Source organism: Leuciscus leuciscus (genome assembly GCF_965113295.1).
Source record: "Leuciscus leuciscus genome assembly, chromosome: 8".
Classification (NCBI taxonomy): domain Eukaryota; kingdom Metazoa; phylum Chordata; class Actinopteri; order Cypriniformes; family Leuciscidae; genus Leuciscus; species Leuciscus leuciscus.
In genome coordinates, this window is record NC_138732.1 from 3,982,177 (window position 1) to 4,007,195 (window position 25,019).

General features: G+C 34.4%; 1 protein-coding gene across 1 annotated transcript; it reads left to right on the forward strand.

Moving 5' to 3' along the window:
* The first annotated feature begins 35 nt into the window (after positions 1 to 35).
* myoz3a (myozenin 3a) lies at positions 36 to 25,019 on the forward strand. The gene is made up of 6 exons (XM_082177152.1): positions 36 to 110; positions 1,312 to 1,393; positions 5,255 to 5,412; positions 15,056 to 15,218; positions 17,402 to 17,588; positions 23,947 to 25,019. Exons 2-6 carry the CDS (start codon positions 1,318 to 1,320, stop codon positions 24,128 to 24,130), a joined length of 768 nt encoding a protein of 255 aa, XP_082033278.1. The 5' UTR covers positions 36 to 110; positions 1,312 to 1,317; the 3' UTR covers positions 24,131 to 25,019.

A 25,019-nucleotide genomic window follows, 5' to 3' on the forward strand; every position in this document is an offset into this window, starting at 1 on the left:
GTCATCAGGCGGTGAGTCTATAGAAAGCAGCTTCACCCTCACACACACTCACACACACTCACAGAGCTCAGCCAAGACACACAACATCATCTTCTCCAGCACACACTCAGGTAAGCCAGAGTACAAGGGATTTAGATCCCTTGTGTGTGTGTGTGTGTGTGTGTGTGTGTGTGTGTGTGTGTGTGTGTGTGTGTGTGTGTGTGTGTGTGTGTGTGTGTGTGTGTGTGTGTGTGTGTGTGTGTGTGTGTGTGTGTGTGTGTGTGTGTGTGTGTGTGTGTGTGTGTGTGTGTGTGTAATCCGCACGCCAGCTGTGTGCATTTAAATCTGTAAAATCTGAACTTTTAGCATGACAAAATTCTTCCTGTTTCTTCTATGAGAACAGATTAACTAGCTGTAGCATTTAGTAGAGTTAGAATTAAAATAAAAACACTTTATTTTACAGTGTGATTGTTACACGTTACATGTAGTTACTGTAGTAATAACTATAAATTATGCATAATTACATGCAATTAACCCTTAACCAAACACCAATCCTAACCTTAACCCTATAGTAAGTACAATTAGTTAATTATTATTACTCAGTAATTAAATGTATAATTACACTGTAACACTGACACCTTAAAATAAAGTGTAACCAAAACTTTTTTCATTACATTTGCTCTAATGAAAAAAATGATTTTTATTAAATTTCATTAAGGGCCAATATTTAATCCCTGGAGTTGATTTTGAGGGGCATAGTTTACTTTATATAAAAACACACTGTATGTCATCCGTTTATGTCAAATACATAAATTCAAAACACAAAATTCAACTGTTATTTAGGCTTTTCCCTATAAAATTGTATCAATGTATAAGTCATATTTTATGCAATACTATAATTGTATTATTTTAATAATTACTTCATTATTAGAATATAATTACATTAAAAATATTTTATTAAAATAAAGATAAGTCATTTTTATGCAATATTATATTGAAATTAAATATTAAAATAAATATTTTTAAATATAATGAAAGTTACAATTACAACATTAATTTAATTTGAATTAATTTCAAAGCTTTAGGACACAACTAGAGAAGAACACTGTATCAATTAAACAAAAACAAGTATTATTATTACATTTAATATTTATATAATATATAATATTTATATAATAATAAAAAATAATAGTTGTTATATTATTGTTGATATTTACATAAATAATAATATTTGTATTAAATATATTATATAAATAATAATAATAATAATAATAATTATTATTATTAAAAGCGGGATGCAAATCATCCACAGTGATGTTGATGTGTGTGCAGACCGAGATGCAGAACGCACATCATAGTCTCACCAAACAGAGACAGCAGCAGGCCATGATCCTGAGCAGAGAGGCAAAGGGAGGTACGTCACACACACACACACACACACACACACACACACACTCGGATGAAGCCCTACAGACAAAAACACACATTCCTACACTTTGACTACACTTATATAACACCAATGACATTATTTATCCTAATAAAAAATTAATAATCAGAGATATCTAATGGTCATTCTGGATGGACTTCAGCCATGTAGAGACTCAGAGATGATTGACAGGAGCAGGAACAGATCAAAGAGATTCTCCTCAGTCACTCGAGTGATTTAAACAGAGGAGAATCTCCACATCCAACATTCCTGAAAACGTTCCCAACGCTTCAGTGGAAACAGTGTGTTCGTTTGCATCACGGCATCTCCAGCTCAGCTGAATCCGACTCTGGAGAGGGAATTTTGTAAGAATACGCCAGTGGGACATGAATGCCCTGATTGAAAATGCCACTTTAGGGCGAGTCCATTTCTCCAAAGCCTCCACATCGAGTCAGTCTAATAATAATCATCACTGTTAGTAACATTCATAACACAGCAAACACGACAGCAGCCGCCACATAAGAGCCCAGAGACGGTTACAATAGAAGAGATCAGACTGCCATCAGACACTAAACATGTTCTTGAACCTCTCAGGGGAAAGAAAATACATAAAAATGTATTCGGACGGCATATATCTGCATGTCACTGCATTATTAGAAAACAAGAGTATATGTGTGTGTATATACAGTGAGGAAAATAAGTATTTGAACACCCTGCTATTTTGCAAGTTCTTCCACTTGGAAATCATGGAGGGGTCTGAAATTGTCATCGTAGGTGCATGTCCACTGTGAGAGGCATAATCTAAAAAAAAAATCCAGAAATCACAATATATGATTTTTTAACTATTTATTTGTATGATACAGCTGCAAATAAGTATTTGAACACCTGTCTATCAGCTAGAATTCTGACCCTCAAAGACCTGTTAGTCTGCCTTTAAAATGTCCACCTCCACTCCATTTATTATCCTAAATTAGATGCACCTGTTTGAGGTCGTTAGCTGCATAAAGACACCTGTCCACCCCATACAATCAGTAAGAATCCAACTACTAACATGGCCAAGACCAAAGAGCTGTCCAAAGACACTAGAGACAAAATTGTACACCTCCACAAGGCTGGAAAGGGCTACTGGGAAATTGCCAAGCAGCTTGGTGAAAAAAGGTCCACTGTTGGAGCAATCATTAGAAAATGGAAGAAGCTAAACATGACTGTCAATCTCCCTCGGACTGGGGCTCCATGCAAGATCTCACCTCGTGGGGTCTCAATGATGCTAAGAAAGGTGAGAAATCAGCCCAGAACTACACGGGAGGAGCTGGTCAATGACCTGAAAAGAGCTGGGACCACCGTTTCCAAGGTTACTGTTGGTAATACACTAAGACGTCATGGTTTGAAATCATGCATGGCACGGAAGGTTCCCCTGCTTAAACCAGCACATGTCAAGGCCCGTCTTAAGTTTGCCAATGACCATTTGGATGATCCAGAGGAGTTATGGGAGAAAGTCATGTGGTCAGATGAGACCAAAATAGAACTTTTTGGTCATAATTCCACTAAACGTGTTTGGAGGAAGAAGAATGATGAGTACCATCCCAAGAACACCATCCCTACTGTGAAGCATGGGGGTGGTAGCATCATGCTTTGGGGGTGTTTTTCTGCACATGGGACAGGGCGACTGCACTGTATTAAGGAGAGGATGACCGGGGCCATGTATTGCGAGATTTTGGGGAACAACCTCCTTCCCTCAGTTAGAGCATTGAAGATGGGTCGAGGCTGGGTCTTCCAACATGACAATGACCCGAAGCACACAGCCAGGATAACCAAGGAGTGGCTCTGTAAGAAGCATATCAAGGTTCTGGCGTGGCCTAGCCAGTCTCCAGACCTAAACCCAATAGAGAATCTTTGGAGGGAGATCAAACTCCGTGTTTCTCAGCGACAGCCCAGAAACCTGACTGATCTAGAGAAGATCTGTGTGGAGGAGTGGGCCAAAATCCCTCCTGCAGTGTGTGCAAACCTGGTGAAAAACTACAGGAAACCTTTGACCTCTGTAATTGCAAACAAAGGCTACTGTACCAAATATTAACATTGATTTTCTCAGGTGTTCAAATACTTATTTGCAGCTGTATCATACAAATAAATAGTTAAAAAAATCATACATTGTGATTTCTTTTTTTTTTTTTTTTTTGATTATGTCTCTCACAGTGGACATGCTCCTACGATGACAATTTCAGACCCCTCCATGATTTCTAAGTGGGAGAACTTGCAAAATAGCAGGGTGTTCAAATACTTATTTTCCTCACTGTATATATATATATATGCATATACAGTACAGGCCAAAAGTTTGGAAACATTACTATTTTTAATGTTTTTGAAAGAGGTTTCTTCTGCTCATCAAGCCTGCATTTATTTGATCAAAAATACAGAAAAAATAAGTAATATTGTGATATATTATTACAATTTAAAATAATTGGTTTTCAATTTATTATACTGTAAATTATCATTTATTTCTGTGATGCAAAGCTGAATTTTCAGCATCATTACTCCAGTCTATCACATGATCCTTTAGAAATCATTCTAATATTCTGATTTATTATGAGTGTTGGACACAGTTCTGCTGTCTAATATATTTGATGAATAAAAGGTTAAAAAGAACTGCATTTATTCAAAATATAATAAAAATATTTTCTAATAAAATAAATCTTCTTTACTATCACTTTTTATCAATTTAACACATCCTTGCTGAATAAAAGTAAAAAATGAATGAAATAAAATAAAGTGATTTATTTCAAAAAAAGAAAGAAAAAAAAAAGACCAACCCCAAATGACTGACCAGTCGTGTATATTGTTGTTACAAAAAAATTCTATTTTTAAAACATTTGCTTCTTTTTTTTTTTACTTTGTATTCATCAAAGTATCCTAAAAAAGTATCACAGGTTATGAAAAAATATTAAGCAGCAGAACTGTTTCCAACTTTGATAATGAATCAGAATATTAGAATGATTTCTAAAGGATCATGTGATAGACTGGAGTAATGATGCTGAAAATTCAGCTTTGCATCACAGAAATAAATGATCATTTAAAGTATAATAAATTGAAAACCAATTATTTTAAATTGTAATAATATATCACAATATTACATTTTTTTTCCTGTATTTTTGATCAAATAAATGCAGGCTTGATGAGCAGAAGAAACTTCTTTCAAAAACATTAAAAATAGTAATGTCTCCAAACTTTTGGCCTGTACTGTATATATATATATATATATATATATATATATATATATATATATATATATATATATATATATATATATATATATATATATATATATATATATATATATATATATATATATATATATATATATATATATATATATATATACTCATCATAATTTCAGCTCAGTAAGAGTTTTCTGAAAGAAGTCTCTTCTGCTCAAAGCTGCTTTTATTTGATCAAATATGCAGTAAAATTAGAAATATTATTGCAAATCAAAATAGCTGTTTTCTTTAAGAATATATTTTAAAACGTAATATATTTCTGTGATGCAATGCTGAATTTACTCCAGTCTTCAGTGTCACATGATCCTTCAGAAATCATTCTAATATGATGATTTGCTGCTCAAGAAACATTTCTGATTATTATCAGTGATGAAACAGTTGTGCTGCTCTGTGGAAACTTTTTTTTGTCATGATTTTATGATGAAAAGGTTCAAAAGAACAGCATTTATTTGAAATGGAAATCTTTAATTTCTTTCAAAACTCTTGCTGACCCTGAACTTTTGAACGGTGGTCTATATAAAACACTAGAAGAAGTTGAAGAAACTCAATATGATCGTGTGTGTGTGTGTGTGTGTAGGTCTGAACCTTGGGAAGAAGATCAGCGTTCCCAAGGATGTGATGATGGAGGAGTTGAACCTGAACAGCAACAGAGGATCCATCATGTTCCAGGAGCGTCAGAGGAGAGTGGAGAGATTCACGCTGGAGAACTCAGGAGACACTCACACCGGCATATATGTAAGAGACACTACTTCAAAGAAATCATGCAATTTATATGAGAAAATATTCAGAGTTTGGGTTAGGCCTACACCACAACAAGAGGCATAAGTCTGATTACTAAAGCCCTGTTTACAGCATCAAGAGGCGTTTTGATCGATCGGATCACAAGTGGACGACACTAAACACAAGTGTAAACAGGGTCTAATAGTGCGTTCACGTCCTCCTGGGAAGTTCGTACGTACGAGGTCGTGTTTACGACGGCTGGTGTGTTCAAGTCACTTTCGTCGGAGTAAAGATGGCGGAGGACTTTCTCTTAATTAATTACACAAAAATTCTAGGTTCTTAAACACTTGTACTAGAAAATGAAGAACAAAGAAATATGTGCATCAGGTGTACTTTGTTTTTTTAATGTTTTTCATTAATTTATGAAGCCATAAAGCCAACTTTATTGTTACATGTTGCATTGTTATATTATAATGCCATCATATTCTGTGCAGGCGATTAGCTCACTGCGCTGTAAATAGAAAAGTCTGACAATATCACTGTAAGTATTGTGGTATTCCTCCATGTTTCTCAGTGACGCCCACAACTCGTAAAGATCGAGGCTTAGAGAAAATCCCGAGCTCCCCACTGGTATTTACGACATTGTGGTGGAGTTCATGTGCGTTCAACTCGTAAATACGATCTATTCGAGATGACTTGAACGCACCATGAAACGTTTTGCTCTTGTCCACTTTCGACGACTTTCAGAGGGAGTGAAAACACAATGTGTTCAAACAGACACAACATCGCAACATCGACACAATTTTCATATTAAACCATGTTATTCCCTTAACTAAGACGAGTTGATACATACCTCTCGTATCGCTCTGGCGCGCGGCGACACTTTGATAGCACTTAGCCCAGTTCATTCATTAGTGACCAAACAGAGATGAAGCTAGAAGCGACCAAACACCTCCACGTTTTCACTATTTAAAAATAGGGACATTTTTAAATAGGGAATTTTTACTCGGCGCAGTAAAAAGTCAATCCTGAAAAATCCTCTCCCTCTCACTTCTGTCATTAGAACCAACGTGACTTTTTACTGCGCCGAGTCGAAGTGCTCCCAGTGCTATTCCGCCATACAATATAGTTATCCTTTTTACCCGCTTAGAAAAGCGCCACGTTTTATTTTGTGTCACCATACTTGGTCGTGTAAATACTCGTGTAACTGTATTTAAATAGGGAAAACATGGAGGTGTTTGGTCGCTTCTAACTTCATCTCTGTTTGGTCCCTAATGAATGAACTGGGCTAAGCTAAGTGCTATCAAAGTGTCGCCGCGCGCCAGAGCGATTGAGTGCACGCACTGAGACGAGAGAGGTATGTATCAACTCGTCTTAGTTAAGGGAATAACATAGTTTAATATGAAAAAACGGTGGAGTGTTCCTTTAAATATTATGGGAAACGCTCTAGCCAGACAGGCTTTAAACTTTATCGACTGAGACCCAAGTTTGGTTTGAAGACAAAAATGTACCAAGCACGATGTTCTCTCATCATTCCTGATTTCTAACACACACTCACAGCGTTCGGCTGGTGTTGAGGCTGTCAGAGCAGAAACATCTCTGCTCATGTAAATTGTGTGAGCTTATTTTGTCCATTAGATCGAAAGATCTGAAAAAGCAGGAACGTTCCTGCCTCGTCTACTTGTGATCAGATGATCGACCAAAACGCATCTAATACCAGTGTAAACACACACGGCCCTAATGAAGTAACAGCACACCTGCTTTATGCTTTAGGATAAAGAGTTATGCACCACAGTTTATTATACTGGGGTTATCATCGTCAACTTGGACTAAAACTAGGGGTGGGCGATATGGCAAAAATATCATATCACGATTTTTTTCAGGAAAATCACGATTAACGATTTTATCACGATTCTTTTTATGTTGGTTTATAATGTTACTATTTTGTGACTTAGCATTACAGCCAATCTAATGTCCATATTTTAAAAACAAAGCCTTAGGTAAAAAAATAAAAAAATGGCAGACAGGGGCGAAGATAAATATATTTGTCATTATTTTCTTTGTTATTAAATATTAAGATCAAAGATACACATTACACGTACACAACTTAATATACAAATTAAATAGGCTAAACAGTGCTTTACGTTTTCAGCTACAGTAGGTGTATTTAACAGTAGCATTGAAGAAAGTAATTAAATGAACAAATATGAAAATAAAACAAAACAAACTTCACTGTATAAATTATACATTGATACTTATTAAAGCTACTATTAAAGTTATCAGTCAAGAGCAGTGAGTGATTTTCTCTTTGCATTTTGTTGTTTTATTCAAATTATCATAAATTCAAATTATCATAATTCACTCTCTCAAGTTGTTTTAAACTCGAATAAGTTTCTTTCTTCTGTTGAAAATAAAAGTTATTTGGAAGAATGTGGGTAACCAAACAGTTGATATACCCCAGTGACTACCATAGTATATTTTTCTCCTATGGAAGTCAATGGGGACCAGCTATACTGTTTTGATAGCCACATTCTTCAAAATATTAATATTAGAAAAATAATAGAAACTATTAGAAGGAAATTAAAACAGGTTTGGAACAACATTAGAGTGCGTAAATGATGAGATAATTTTTATTTTTGGGTGAACTATCCCTTTAAGGACAAGCGGCAGCGTGCTTACTATTGCTACTGTCTCTTTAAGAGCTGCGCGCGACGCGTCTAATATACAAGCATTTGACAAGCAGTATGGCAAGCCGTTTTAACATTTAATCATTTAAACCGACTAGTCTCTATTTTCATGCTACTAGTACTTATTTTTTAGATACTAGTATCTATTCCATTAAGTACTAGTACTTATTCATTAGCTACTAGTGCTTATTCTTTAGGTACTAGTGCCTATTCTTTAGATACTAGTGCTTATTCTTTAGGTACTAGTACTTATTCAATAGATACTAGTACTTATTCATTAGATACTAGTACTTATTCATTAGATACTAGTACTTATTCATTAGATACTAGTACTTATTCATTAGATACTAGTTCTTATTTATTAGATACTAGTACTTATTCATTAGTTACTAGTACTTATTATTAGATACTAGTACTTATTCATTAGATACTAGTACTTATTCATTAGATACTAGTACCTATTAAATAGATACTAGTACTTATTCATTAGATACTAGTACTTATTTATTAGATACTAGTTCTTATTTATTAGATACTAGTACTTATTCATTAGTTACTAGTACTTATTATTAGATACTAGTACTTATTCATTAGATACTAGTACCTATTAAATAGATACTAGTACTTATTCATTAGATACTAGTACTTATTCCAATAGTGACTAGTAACTATTCTTTTGTTACTAGTAACAAATAATTTTTTTTGCCATTGACTTCTATGGGGATCTGTCATTCAGATATCAACTATTCAGTTCTGACTAGTATGTATTCCAATTGTGACTAGTACATATATATTAGATACTAGTAGTTATTTATTGGGTACTAGTACTTATTTTTTAGATACTAGTGCCTATTACTAGATACTAGTATGTATTCAATAAATACTAGTACTAAGTCATTAGATACTAGTACCTCTTAAATAGATACTAGTACCTATTAAATAGATACTAGTACTTATTCATTAGATACTAGTACTTATTCAATAGATACTAGCACTTATTCATTAGATACTAGTACTTATATGGCAAGCCGTATTAACATTTAATCATTTAAACCGACTAGTCTCTATTTTCATGCTACTAGTACTTATTTTTTAGATACTAGTATCTATTCCATTAAGTACTAGTACTTATTCATTAGCTACTAGTGCTTATTCTTTAGGTACTAGTGCCTATTCTTTAGATAGTAGTGCTTATTCTTTAGGTACTAGTACTTTTTCAATAGATACTAGTACTTATTCATTAGCTACTAGTGCTTATTCTTTAGGTACTAGTGCCTATTCTTTAGATACCAGTGCTTATTCTTTAGGTACTAGTACTTATTCATTAGATACTAGTACTTATTCATTAGATACTAGTACTTATTCATTAGATACTAGTACCTATTAAATATACTAGTACTTATTCATTAGATACTAGTACTTATTCATTAGATACTAGTTCTTATTTATTAGATACTAGTACTTATTCATTAGTTACTAGTACTTATTATTAGATACTAGTACTTATTCATTAGATACTAGTACCTATTAAATAGATACTAGTAATTATTCATTAGATACTAGTACTTATTCCAATAGTGACTAGTAACTATTCTTTTGTTACTAGTAACAAATACAAATTTTTGCCATTGACTTCTATGGGGATCTGTCATTCAGATATCAACTATTCAGTTCTGACTAGTATGTATTCCAATTGTGACTAGTACATATATATTAGATACTAGTAGTTATTTATTAGGTACTAGTACTTATTTTTTAGATACTAGTAACTATTACTAGATACTAGTATGTATTCAATAAACACTAGTACTAAGTCATTAGATACTAGTACCTATTAAATAGATACTAGTACCTATTAAATAGATACTAGTACTTATTCATTAGATACTAGTACTTATTCAATAGATACTAGTACTTATTCATTAGATACTAGTACTTATTCATTAGATACTAGTACCTATTAATTAGATACTAGTACTTAAAAATTAGCTACTAGTACTTATTCAATAGATACTAGTACCTATTTATTAGATACTAGTATTTATTCCGAATGTTACTAGTAAGATTTTTTATTTTACTAGTCACAACTGCTTTTTTACTCGTCTTATGTTATGACTAGTCAGAACGGCCACTGGATAGTTCAATTAAAAATCTTACTAGTAAAATCCAAAATCTTACTAGTAACATTTGGAATAAATACTAGTATCTAATAAATAGTTACTAGTATCTATTCAATAAGTACTAGTAGCTAATTTATAAGTACTAGTATCTAATTAATAGGTACTAGTATCTAATGAATAAGTACTAGTATCTAATGAATAAGTACTAGTATCTATTGAATAAGTACTAGTATCTAATGAATAAGTACTAGTATCTATTTAATAGGTACTAGTATCTATTTAAGAGGTACTAGTATCTAATGACTTAGTACTAGTATTTATTGAATACATACTAGTATCTAGTAATAGGTACTAGTATCTAAAAAATAAGTACTAGTACCTAATAAATAATTACTAGTATCTAATATATATGTACTAGTCACAATTGGAATACATACTAGTCAGAACTGAATAGTTGATATCTGAATGACAGATCCCCATAGAAGTCAATGGCAAAAAAAAAATGTGTTACTAGTAACAAAAGAATAGTTACTAGTCACTATTGGAATAAGTACTAGTATCTAATGAATAAGTACTAGTATCTATTTAATAGGTACTAGTATCTAATGAATAAGTACTAGTATCTAATAATAAGTACTAGTAACTAATTAATAAGTACTAGTATCTAATAAATAAGAACTAGTATCTAATGAATAAGTACTAGTATCTAATGAATAAGTACTAGTATCTATTTAATAGGTACTAGTATCTAATGAATAAGTACTAGTATCTAATGAATAAGTACTAGTATCTATTGAATAAGTACTAGTACCTAAAGAATAAGCACTAGTATCTAAAGAATAGGCACTAGTACCTAAAGAATAAACACTAGTAGCTAATGAATAAGTACTAGTACTTAATGGAATAGATACTAGTATCTAAAAAATAAGTACTAGTAGCATGAAAATAGAGACTAGTCGGTTTAAATGATTAAATGTTAAAACGGCTTGCCATAGTACTTATTCATTAGATACTAGTACCTATTAATTAGATACTAGTACTTATAAATTAGCTACTAGTACTTATTCAATAGATACTAGTAACTATTTATTAGATACTAGTATTTATTCCAAATGTTACTAGTAAGATTTTTTATTTTACTAGTAAGATTTTTAATTGTACTATCCAGTGGCATTTCTGACTAGTCATAACATAAGACGAGTAAAAAAGCAGTTGTGACTAGTAAAATAAAAAATCTTACTAGTAACATTCGGAATAAATACTAGTATCTAATAAATAGGTACTAGTATCTATTGAATAATTACTAGTAGCTAATTTATAAGTACTAGTATCTAATAAATAGGTACTAGTATCTATTGAATAAGTACTAGTAGCTAATTTATAAGTACTAGTATCTAATTAATAGGTACTAGTATCTAATGAATAAGTACTAGTATCTACTGAATAAGTACTAGTATCTAATGAATAAGTACTAGTATCTAATGAATAAGTACTAGTATCTAATGAATAAGTACTAGTATCTAATGAATAAGTACTAGTATCTATTGAATAAGTACTAGTATCTACTGAATAAGTACTAGTATCTAATGAATAAGTACTAGTATCTAATGAATAAGTACTAGTATCTATTGAATAAGTACTAGTATCTATTGAATAAGTACTAGTAGCTAATTTATAAGTACTAGTATCTAATTAATAGGTACTAGTATCTAATGAATAAGTACTAGTATCTAATGAATAAGTACTAGTATCTATTGAATAAGTACTAGTATCTACTGAATAAGTACTAGTATCTAATGAATAAGTACTAGTATCTAATGAATAAGTACTAGTATCTAATGAATAAGTACTAGTATCTATTGAATAAGTACTAGTATCTAATGAATAAGTACTAGTATCTAATGAATAAGTACTAGTATCTATTGAATAAGTACTAATATCTATTGAATAAGTACTAGTATCTAATGAATAAGTACTAGTATCTAATGAATAAGTACTAGTATCTAATGAATAAGTACTAGTATCTATTGAATAAGTACTAGTATCTATTGAATAAGTACTAGTATCTAATGAATAAGTACTAGTATCTACTGAATAAGTACTAGTATCTAATGAATAAGTACTAGTATCTAATGAATAAGTACTAGTATCTATTGAATAAGTACTAGTATCTATTTAATCGGTACTAGTATCTATTTAAGAGGTACTAGTATCTAATGACTTAGTACTAGTGTTTATTGAATACATACTAGTATCTAGTAATAGTTACTAGTATCTAAAAAATAAGTACTAGTACCTAATAAATAACTACTAGTATCTAATATATATGTGCTAGTCACAATTGGAATACATACTAGTCAGAACTGAATAGTTGATATCTGAATGACAGATCCCCATAGAAGTCAATGGCAAAAAAAATGATTTGTTACTAGTAACAAAAGAATAGTTACTAGTCACTATTGGAATAAGTACTAGTATCTAATGAATAAGTACTAGTATCTATTTAATAGGTACTAGTATCTAATGAATAAGTACTAGTATCTAATAATAAGTACTAGTAACTAATGAATAAGTACTAGTATCTAATAAATAAGAACTAGTATCTAATGAATAAGTACTAGTATCTAATGAATAAGTACTAGTATCTAATAAATAAGTACTAGTATCTAATAATAAGTACTAGTAACTAATGAATAAGTACTAGTATCTAATAAATAAGAACTAGTATCTAATGAATAAGTACTAGTATCTAATGAATAAGTACTAGTATCTAATAAATAAGAACTAGTATCTAATGAATAAGTACTAGTATCTAATAATAAGTACTAGTAACTAATGAATAAGTACTAGTATCTAATAAATAAGAACTAGTATCTAATGAATAAGTACTAGTATCTAATGAATAAGTACTAGTATCTAATGAATAAGTACTAGTATCTATTGAATAAGTACTAGTATCTAATGAATAAGTACTAGTATCTAATAAATAAGAACTAGTATCTAATGAATAAGTACTAGTATCTATTGAATAAGTACTAGTATCTATTGAATAAGTACTAGTATCTAAAGAATAAGTACTAGTATCTAATGAATAAGTACTAGTATCTAATGAATAAGTACTAGTATCTAATAAATAAGAACTAGTATCTAATGAATAAGTACTAGTATCTAATGAATAAGTACTAGTATCTAATGAATAAGAACTAGTATCTAATGAATAAGTACTAGTATCTAATGAATAAGTACTAGTATCTAATGAATAAGTACTAGTATCTATTGAATAAGTACTAGTACCTAAAGAATAAGCACTAGTAGCTAATGAATAAGTACTAGTATCTAATGAATAAGTACTAGTATCTAATAATAAGTACTAGTAACTAATGAATAAGTACTAGTATCTAATGAATAAGAACTAGTATCTAATGAATAAGTACTAGTATCTATTGAATAAGTACTAGTACCTAAAGAATAAGCACTAGTATCGAAAGAATAGGCACTAGTACCTAAAGAATAAGCACTAGTAGCTAATGAATAAGTACTAGTACTTAATGGAATAGATACTAGTATCTAAAAAATAAGTACTAGTAGCATGAAAATAGAGACTAGTCGGTTTAAATGATTAAATGTTAAAACGGCTTGCCATACAAGCAGATTTTCTCTCAATTTTCTCAAGTTTGCTTTCACTTTAGACATAACCGACTTTGTTTATGTAAACCTTGTGTGTATTTAACAGTATAAGCACAATAAGACTCGAAAGATAACTTAGTCCAGTATCAAGGCGCTGGTAGACAGGCTTTTAGTGCATGTGAGCTTCACATGTACGCGCTGAGAAACGCTCACGTTAGAACAGCGCATCAGCACGCGAATTAAATGTTTAACCGACAAGGCATTAAAGCACATGCAAATTGTGAACTTTTGTGAACTGCAGTCCCGTTCCGCTGCGTTAACATTTTATGTGAATATACGTCGCGTTGTTCAGTATGTTGGGACAGGCGCCAGAACAGATATAATGCACGGTTCTACGATATTTCTTCAAAAGCAGATCGTGGAGACATTTTAATCGTCCACGATCAAAAATCGTCATATCGCACACCCCTAACTAAAACCATTAAAAAAATTGCATTATAAGACAGGTAAATTTTTCCTGAAATAAAATATGGTTATAAATGTATTTGCCAAGGCAACATTTTCATTAGAATATCAAAAAACAAGATAATTGTTGCTTAAGAACAGTGTTGTTATCATTAACTAAAACTGTTAAAGATAGTTAATGGTCATTTAAATAAAGCTCAAGTAAAATGAAACATATTTGATGAAAATGATATGCCTTAATATTGACCAGTTTCAGATGCAGCTTCAGCGTCTATTTATAGTGCAGGGGGCGGAGCTTCAGATTCTAGAGAGCATTTTGATTGGATAGAAAATCTGATGAGAAGCTGAAGTGCAGAGTGATGTCATCAAAATCATTGATCCATATTGGCAGAAGTGAGAGACTAAGTTTTGAACGCTTATATCTTCTAAATGTGACTTTTGTTTTGGAGCACACTAGCTTATAGATAACCGTAAGGCTAACATATTCACACTAAAAGACAAAAAACGTACATTTAGATTTCATGGCTACTTTGAATCCCCAGAATGTCGCCTGGAATTCCTTTGAGTTAATAAATCTGGCTTTACCCGTCTCACATTCTCCTGCTCGGCATCATTCGTGTTGAGACGTTTCACGATAAAATAGCCTTAGTTAGGGGCCTTTAAGGAACACGTTTTCCCAGTCCATAAGGTCAAAGGTCCCACATTCATGCATTCAAAAGACACTGAACGAACGTCTCCATCCTGAAACTCTTCCAACAGAACGACATGGATCAGAATCAAATCCACAACCAGAACCACATGATGACAGACATGCAGGGAGGGAAAGAAAACCTGCTGTATCCAGTGGCAGGAAAACACAGTCTCGTCACGAGCCTGAAGAACACGGTGGCCAAGAAAGGAAGCCCAAACGTCCTCGCACCAGGTACTCAATACCACTGCTCTTCTGACCGATATTACTGACTGTGACATAAACACATTTAATGAGTTGGGATGAATCACATTATATCACATAACACACACTAAACACGACTGTTGTTCAAGCTCATGCTTGAGCAAACCTGAATCCAAAAATATCCTGTGATACTTCATTTAACTATTCATTCAGGATATCCCAGCAATGAAACAAAAACCACACTAAACACTTATCAGCTGCTTAGCAACACCTTAGCAACCACCCAAATACCTTGGCAGCAAGATAATGTGAATCATACATTCATATAGATGTAAAATTGTCTTACTATGATTAAGAAGTTGTTAATAAACTTGATTCAAAGTCAGTACACATGAAAACTTAGACAAACTTTTTAATAATATTTTAGGCTCTACAGTAAAATATAAAAAATCCTCAAAACAAGATAAATGTACTTGAGAACTAAATAATTGTATGTGATTTAAATAAAGGTTAAAGGATTAGTTCACCCCAAAATGAAAATTTCCTAATAATTTACTCACCCCAATGCCATCCAAGATATCCATGTCTTTCTTTCCTCAGTGGGAGAGAAATTATGTTTTTTGAGGAAAACATTTCTGGATTTTTCTTCTAACAATGGACTTCATTGGTTACCATCGTTTTTAAGTCCAAATCAATGCAGTTTCAAAAGTCTTTGAAGTGTTTAAACGGGCTGTACGTGATCACAGCTGAAGAAGAGGTTGTTATCTAGCGGAACAATAGGTCATTTAAAAAAAATATATATAATTTATAGACTTTTTACCTTCAATAGTTGGGATTGAGCTGATCAACAAACGGACAGGGAACTACGTCATCACGTTGAAAGGTCACGCCGGCGCCGGCAATACTATTTGAACTACTATTCATATTCATCAGAATGTTATTCATATACTATTCATATTCATATTCACTGAATACTATCACTATATATAGCAAACAATACTATTTGAACTATCCTCCTACGTACAGTCGCATTGTAAACAGTGGGGCGGTTCTTCTGCCGGCGCTGGCGCGACCTTTCAACGTGATGACGTAGTTCCCTGTCCGTTTGTTGATCAGCTCAATCCCAACTATTGAAGGTAAAAAGTCTATAAATTATATATATATATATATATATATATATATATTAAATGACCTATCGTTTCGCTAGATAACAACCTCTTCTTCAGCTGTGATCGCGTACAGCCGTTTAAACACTTCAAAGACTTTTGAAACTGCATTGATTTGGACTTAAAAACGATGGTAACCAATGAAGTCCATTGTTAGAAGAAAAATCCAGAAATGTTTTCCTCAAAAAACATAATTTCTCCCTCACTGAGGAAAGAAAGACATGGATATCTTGGATGGCATTGGGGTGAGTAAATTATTAGGAAATTTTCATTTTGGGGTGAACTAATCCTTTAAGTAAAACAGAAATAAATAAGATTAAAGTTGGATTTAAAATTTGAAATGAAGCTATATAGAGTTTTCCTTTCTTTAAAAATGACAAAAGTACATAATATTACTAGACAAAATAAAACTGAAAAGCTCATTAAAAATCTTAATTACTATAATATTATAAATACTAGAATAATATAAATACTAAAATACCACACAATCTATGAATCTATTAAAATATATATAATATATTAACAATATATATTAACAAACATCCATATAATAAATAAAAAAACATAAAAATAATTTTTTAAAAGCATAATTGGAACTAATCTATTATGTAGTGGTGCTTCTCAAGTACATTTATCTTGCTTCACTTTTAACTGGAAATCAAACAGAGCTAGTCGTTAAGAAAATGATTTTTGCAGTGCGCAAGAGGAATATGCGTGTATATATTTCTGACGTCTTTGACATCAGTCTTCACGTATCTGATGAGCTGATATCAATAGCTCGTCTCTGCCGCTCATAATTAACTCTGTCTAATGTTCTTCTCCGTCTGTGGATCCCTTAATAAACATCCATCTCCTGTTTCCGTCTCCTTATCTGCAGTTTCCCCTGCAGAGACCAGTCCGAATAACATCCGCTAATGCGTTTGCGTGCTAGTCCTGCGCGAACCCTATGAGCTAAACACTGTAGCATGCTAGAATGTGCTTCAGGACAGTAAAGCTCCCTCTATTATTGGCCCTGTGAATCACCAAAGCACAATCCTATCCTTTTAGGCTACTCCGGACCGCTAAGAGAGATCCCTCGGGAGAAATTCAACGCCACGGTGATCCCGAAGTCTTATTGTTCACCGTGGCAAGAAGCCCTGGGAGAAAGCGAAGAGCTTCTCTCCTCGCTCAACACTGAGATACTTGCTCAACCACCGCAGAAACTCCCGCCAGCGAACTACAGGTGCTTTAACAGGTAAGACGGTACAAAACAAGTGTGCTAAATCGCATAGGTACTTGTTTTGAATAAGTAATTACTTCACGACCGCTAAAAACGTATTCTGGACGTACTACATTGTGATCTACCAGTGTCAGTTGCGTCGCTTCACTGCCATTCATAAATCCATCATATGCACACTTCTGTGAATTCAGACATACTTATTTTGTCACATACTGTTTTTCGCCTACTTTATAGTAGGGAAGTATGCGATTTCGGACACAGCCGTTGTCCTAAACTAGTCCCAACCATTTTCTCCGCATACGAAAAAAAATGCTTTGGTAGGCTAAATCATAATTATTCATAATAAACCAGCCTCTGTGGCTATTGGTTTTCCAAAGTTACTAGCCACTCAGCATTTAAGTCCCCTTTCCACTTCACACGAAATTCGCATCCGATTGTCGCATTTCGCCCCCTAGTGTCAGTCGCACGGAACTTTGAAATTGGTCGTGAAGCAACCGTTACACCGTGTCCTAACCATAGATATCATATAATAAAGGCTAGATGTCTCGTCCGCGCTGCTGGCCAATGGAGGTTGACGTCCGCACACGGCGGCCATCTTACCACAGGGAGCTCGCTCATTCGTAACATTGTGTTAATGGTGCATGTACTTTTAAATAACCATAACTTGCTAAATTTTCTACCGATTTTCAAACGGTTTGGTTTGTTATAAACGTCAGAGATGTAGTTATGACACTGCATACTTATCAGTAAATATAATATTATATATTTAAACATGTTCAAGCATCCAGAATTATAGCCACGTTAATAACGTTTGTAAGAAACTTATCATCTGAGGTTATCATCGCCACACTTTGTGTTTGTTGTTCCAGCGCGACGTCGCAGAAAAATAGAAACCGTTTCTACAATAGAACCGTCCCGTGTTGCTGTCGCGCCTGGTTAGGACACACACTCTGATCAACATGGAAAATAACCTTTTATCGCGTGTCGCGGCGTCGCGTCGTGTGTAGTTAGGACACAGTGTTACCCTCGGCAATTCACAATGGTAAAATGGATGATTTTAATGAATGTAATGCATGCATGCATGAATATATCCACACAAAACAAATCAATACATCTAAAATAAAAAAGTCGATTTTATAGAGCTAATCAATATAAATATTGATTTAATAATGCAAAAAATAATAATTTTTAAAGCAATAATTATTAATAACCGCCATTTTGCAGGAATAGTGTTTACGTTAAAGTATTAAAATATTGGTCATTCTAGCTTCGCGATCATTGTTTTGATACGGTCATACGATTCCATACGGTCTAGTCGCAGAAGTTCAGATATTTCAATGCATCCGAAGCTCAAATCGGATCCGATATTATGATCGGAACTCCCCTCAGCTCCCGTACGACCCTCCATTGGAAATGAATGACTTCCGGTCCGACGGCTGTCGTTTGTCGTGTGCAGTGGAAAGGCGGCTTTACACTGGCCATAATTTTGACATCTATATCATGGGGAAAAACTGCCATATAGATATTTTTTTTAACTATCTCATAATTTGGCTGCAGGTTTATTAGGCTGTTGTCACTTTAAGACCTGATCGATCCATTATACTGTTACACATGCGTTTTCTTTCTCAACCGTTTACGTTCACTTAAAACATAACTGTGTTACATGAACGGCATTTTGACTTTGTTTTGTGTGTGTGTGACTGTTTAAGCGTAATAAACAATGAAAAAGACTCAATTTAGTACTGAGAGGCGTCTTTATATGCTGCACTTTGGGTGTTTGAGCACAAAATCTGCGGGAATGAGTAAAATTACGTGCAAAACGACGCCGAAATTCAAGCCCTGTAACAGTCTCCATATAATTATGACATACTAAGGGTATGTCTCAATCAGCTCCCTCGTTCAGTAGTCAGGGCACCTATCAGGGAGTCGGCCATTTTAAAGGGGTGGTTGATTATGATTGAACTTTTCTAACTTTAGTTAGTGTGTAATGTTTCTGTTTGATCATAAACAACATCTGCTAAGTTACGACGCTCAAAGTTCAAAGCAAAGGGAGATATTTGCTTTTAAAGAAATCACTTTTTAAGGACTACAACAAACGGCTGGTAGAGACTACACCACATTCCTCCCAGGTTAGTGACATCACCAACCCTAGAATTTACATAAACCCCGCCCCCGAACACGATTTATAGATTATCAAGACAGAATATGCTAATCAATGACTAGAAGATAACTACACATAAGCTACATAAATTCATCAACTAACCATTCAGAAATGTCCTGTTGCTTCTACATGTTGTCACTTCTTCTTGAGTCTCTCCATCATTGTCTGACTTCAGTTTGAACATAAAAGGCTAAAAGTTTTTGAAATTTTCAGTGCATGTGTGTGTGAGGTAAAAGGACATGAGCTCTTGAAGCTCCGCCCCCTGTGCCGGGAGCAGCAGCTCATTTACATTTAAAGGGACAGACACAAAAACGGTGTGTTTTTGCTCACCCTCAAAAAGTGACAATTTGAACATGCGATATAAAAATATCTGTGGGGTATTTTGAGCTAAAACTTCACACACACACTCGGGGGACATCAGAGACTTATTTTACATCTTGTGAAAAGGGCATTACACCACCCCTTTAAGGGCTGTCTCAATCACAAGATACTGTACAAAATCGCAGATAATGATGGGGTAAAGTTAAGTAAAAAGATATGCAAGGCATTTGTAAGTGCTTTGGATAAAAGTGCCTGCTAAGTAAATAAATGTAAGTGTAAAAATAATGAAAAAAGAAAATAATAATGCAGGGCACATTCAAACTTCTGTCACCCACATGAGCTCGTGACCTACCAATCGACTTTAATTTGCACGTTACTTCAACTCACTGAAGGAACTGGGAGTTGTGAGAGTGCAAATCTGACCGAAAACCTATTGGATGGCGGAAACAAAAAAGAAAGAGTTGCCTCAATCACAAGAACGTGACACGCAATACTGCGGCCCATGTAGGGTTGGGACATCCGAGTAGGATTGGGATTCCCCTATAACAACTTCTTTATTTGGGAGGGATTAAGTCCATTCTCCACAGGATCATAAAACGAAGGCAAAACATGATACACGAAGCGGCCTTGAGGGTCACTGAGAGGTTTTGGCACATTAGCTTCATGCGTGATGATTACTTAAACAGAGCCAACAAGACTAATCCACCCTATCAAATTATGAAGTGCACTTAAGAGAGCTTCAGTGTTTCCACTGCGTCTTCCCATTTGAAACGAGATCCACAGAGGAGCGAATGACTGAGGAACTATTTAAGGAACCGCTGGCACACGGGAGAATCTCAGATACAAACTAGAATTGCGTCACCAGGTTGAGTCCTATCCAGAGGCAGGGATATCTTGAGATGGCAGGTCTGGGTGCATTATGTGATGAAACTGGACAAAATTACATGCAGTTTCTCGAAATTTAAAGCAGTTGTATTCAAGATAAGCTCTTGTATTGAATGCCCACTTCATACCATCAAGACCTGATGGATAAAACCATTCAATCTCATTGAATACTTATGAAATATGTCATATTATATGTCTAAACTAATCTGGATACATTTGAAAATGCTTTTTCTCAATGTTTTGGTCTTCTTTCCACACTGAGACGGCATTTTTGTCCTGCAAAAACAGGTTTCTGAAGAAATCCTGAAGAAAAACAGTTTTTTTCCCACATTTTAGTGTGGATTGTGAAAACAAAGGGTATTTTAAAACGATGGCATATTGTACTCATAGCTATGTTTATATCGATGTATGCTTAGAAGAAAAGGTTCCTTAAAGGGTTCTGTCAGGCACATCATATACAGAACCTTTTAGCCATCATGGGATAATTTTATGGATTTATTTTCAAGGAATCACTTTAATTAAATTGTATGAATAAGCAGCTCGTAAACATACTTTATCACTAGACAAAAATTTAAATAACTTGTTAAACCTGAAAGTATTATGCACTCAAGACAATTCAACTTATAGAGAACCAGGGCCTAAAACTAACTTTTTGCCTCACCAGCCAGTGGCCGTGTGATTTTACCGGGCATTAAACTGTTTTTGCAAAAATATTAGACAAAAATATTTCCGTCCGCCGGCATTTTGTCAGTCAAAAATAGTTGATCTCCGAATACAAATGAACTGACTCTGAATTTTAGTATTGTTTCTTATAATATGAGCATCCTTTTTCAAATACAAGATCAATATTGATTTTCACTAACGACAAAACAACTAATTATCCGTGAATTTCTATGGAGCAAAGCTTTAGGAGCTTTCCATCTTTACTCTCCTCCATGTTACGTTGCATTCGGAGATCGACTATTTTTGACTGTCAAAATGTCAGCGGACGGAAACACAGTGAGTTGTTCAAAATCTTTCTTTTTAGTAAACTCTGTGTACACAAACAATGTTCTCAATGCTGGAGTTCATGTGTAGAGCCTCTGGTGAGACTTCCAGCACAGTTTCATGTTGTGTCGAGCCTTCTTAGTGTTTTAAAAATAGCGATTTTGATGCTATCATAGTCGTGCCCCAAACACTCCCATTCATAAGGCAATTTGACCGAAAACGAAAATACGGTCAATCTTAAAAGTGGCGTTTCCATCCTAATTATGCTTTTACACGAAAGTTTGCCTCGGGTAGATGAACAAAAACACCCTAGGTTGCATTTTGCATTTTTTCAAATTGAGTCAAGAACCCTAGAGTTCTACATAGAGCCCTAATGAATCTTATATGTGCTATTCACTTTCAGTGTTGCTAAAGATAGATCTTCACATTACATTCCTGCAAAGATGACAGAAAATGTACTAACAATTGCTGTCCTGCAGCAAAACATGATGACAACTGCGTTTAAGACCATATAATGAATGGCAATTGTGAGTAGGGTTGCAAAATTCTGGGAATTTTCAAAGATGGAAACTTTCCATGGGAATTAATGGGAATTTAAGGGAATAAACTGGGAATTTTCAAAGTTGAAGGTTGGTTCTTCATAGGGAACTTAAATATAGTTGAGGAAAGTATATTTTAGCATAATCTTGACTAAAACAAACAGATGCCATTCAAATACACTTGAATATCCATGCCATTCCTCAATCACATGCACATAGCACACTGCTTACTTCATGGCTATTGAGACCACACCCCCTACTGGCACTGTGCATAAGACCACACCCCCTACTGGCACTGTGCATAAGACCACACCCCCTACTGGCACTGTGCATAAGACCACACCCCCTACTGGCACTGTGCATGCCTCCATCACATGTACAGAAGCCCAAAGCACAAGACTATTAAAGGCACACATTTGAGCCTGTGGACTAAACAAAGTGAAGTAAGTTTTGATGATATTATGGGGAAATATATTTATTAAATGTTTAAATTGCAAATATCACATACAAATGTATTCATCTAGTAGATAGCAAGCTGATAAGTTAGATGCTAAATAAGATAGCATAACTTTATTTACCACATAAGTAGAACTGGGCGGTATGACGGTATATATCGTTACCGCGGAAGAAAATCAACCGTAACAGAATTTTTTATTCCGTGTATACCGCGACATGTAAATAAGTAGGCGTGGTTAACTCACGTGCAGCGTGCGTGACACTGAGACACTGATATCTGTCAAAGAAACATGGAAGAAAGACCAAGAGGATCCACAAAAGGAATTACGTTTTCAAAATTAACGTGATTTTCGGGGGGGAAGTATATATCAATAATCGAACGAATATAAATAACCTTAAATAATGTATCTATCCGTCTCTTATGTGTACAGTTACTTTCAGAGTGGACGCGCAAGCGGTTGCCGTGGTAATGAACAGCCTGCTTGTTAAAGCGAATGTATTATCCTGTATCTGAGCCAAAATGACTAAATATGCAGCGCGCGTTATATTTTCTAAATCCAAACAATTGGCCACTGAACCAGCTGATAAAATCTTCATTTGATTCGATACGTGATTACAACTTGATGCTCAAATTAACCGATCGCATTTTACTGATGCTAAAGACGCGAGAGAGCACGGTGCACACACACACACACACACACTAATATGGAATATTTCCAAAATTCCCCAGCTTAACTTCCCATGGAAATTTACCGGAAACTTTCCGGAAATTTTCCGCCCCTTTGCAACCCTAATTGTGAGTGACCTGGACGAATCAGTGAGTGGCGGCATATTTTGCTAATAAAATAACTGTGCCAGAAGAATAGCAGGGAACTTCTATTACTTCTGGTTTCTCGGGTATCACCTCAGTGAGCTTTCAGAGAGCGTTTTGAAACGAAAACACGGTTTTCATATGTATCCGGATTAATGCAGATGTAGCCTTTCAGATTCAGCTCAACTCTTCATCGTTTGGTTTGTATTTTAGAGCCGCGGTGCCCTTTGGAGGTCCTGTGCGCAGTCAGAGGGTGATTCCTGTTATTGGGTTTGAAGCTCTGGAGACTGAAAATCTTCCTGGCATGACCTTGGCCACCATGTCCAAACGCCGCAACTTCAACAGAGCCCCGCGGGGATGGGGCGTCGGATACTCGCCCGAGTCCAATGACCTGTGAGCTCCACGCTGATCCACAGAGGAGAAGACTGGCGCGCCGGAAAGACCTGCGCTTTGCACTTTAGGACCGTCCCATTAAGTTCCCTGCAGGTGAAATGCATGAGGAGAGCATTTTGAAAACCAAAATTAAACATCATGACAAAGATGATCAGGATGAGGAGATGTTTTAGCTCAGGATGAGGGAAGGCTTGGTTGCTCTCCTAGAACAAGACAAATCCTTTAACACATCTATACAATAAGAAATGAGTCAATCATTCAGAACTTCTAAATACTGGCATTTCATGCGTGCATTCACACTTAAAACGGCCCTAAAATGTATTTGGACACTTTAGGCACATGCAACATTGCATTAGAGGACTAAATATCAAACACCAAACTCTTTTTGTCGAATGTTTTTGCTTGTAAAATGTGTTTGTGCATCTTTCTGAAGATAAATGACATGCTTTGATATTTGTTTATCTAATGCAACAGTGTCTGAATACTTTTTGAGCCGCTGTGTTTCTTAAAAGCAGAGCAGACGGTGCATTTAATGTCAGCTAGTTTAATGTTCACAAAAGAAAATGGTAAACGTAGGTTCTTTCAATAAAGTCCTTGTTGTTTTTTTGTTTTTTTCATGTTACAACAAAAGAAAAGCACTGACAGTTCATTAAAAAATGTTTCATTGCAAAATAAGAAACTGAAAAGTATCAGAAAAATAAACAAAATATATATTTTTTTTTTTCTTTGATGCAAGACAGTGGCTACTCAAATATCTCGTGTTAAAAATGTTTTTGAATATAGTTGCATCCTTGACACAATTTTTATGCTTGTTAAATCTCTAGATGCAAGACTGAAATGTGTGTGTGGGTTTGTGAATCTCACAATCAACATCAAATAAATGAAAAAACAAA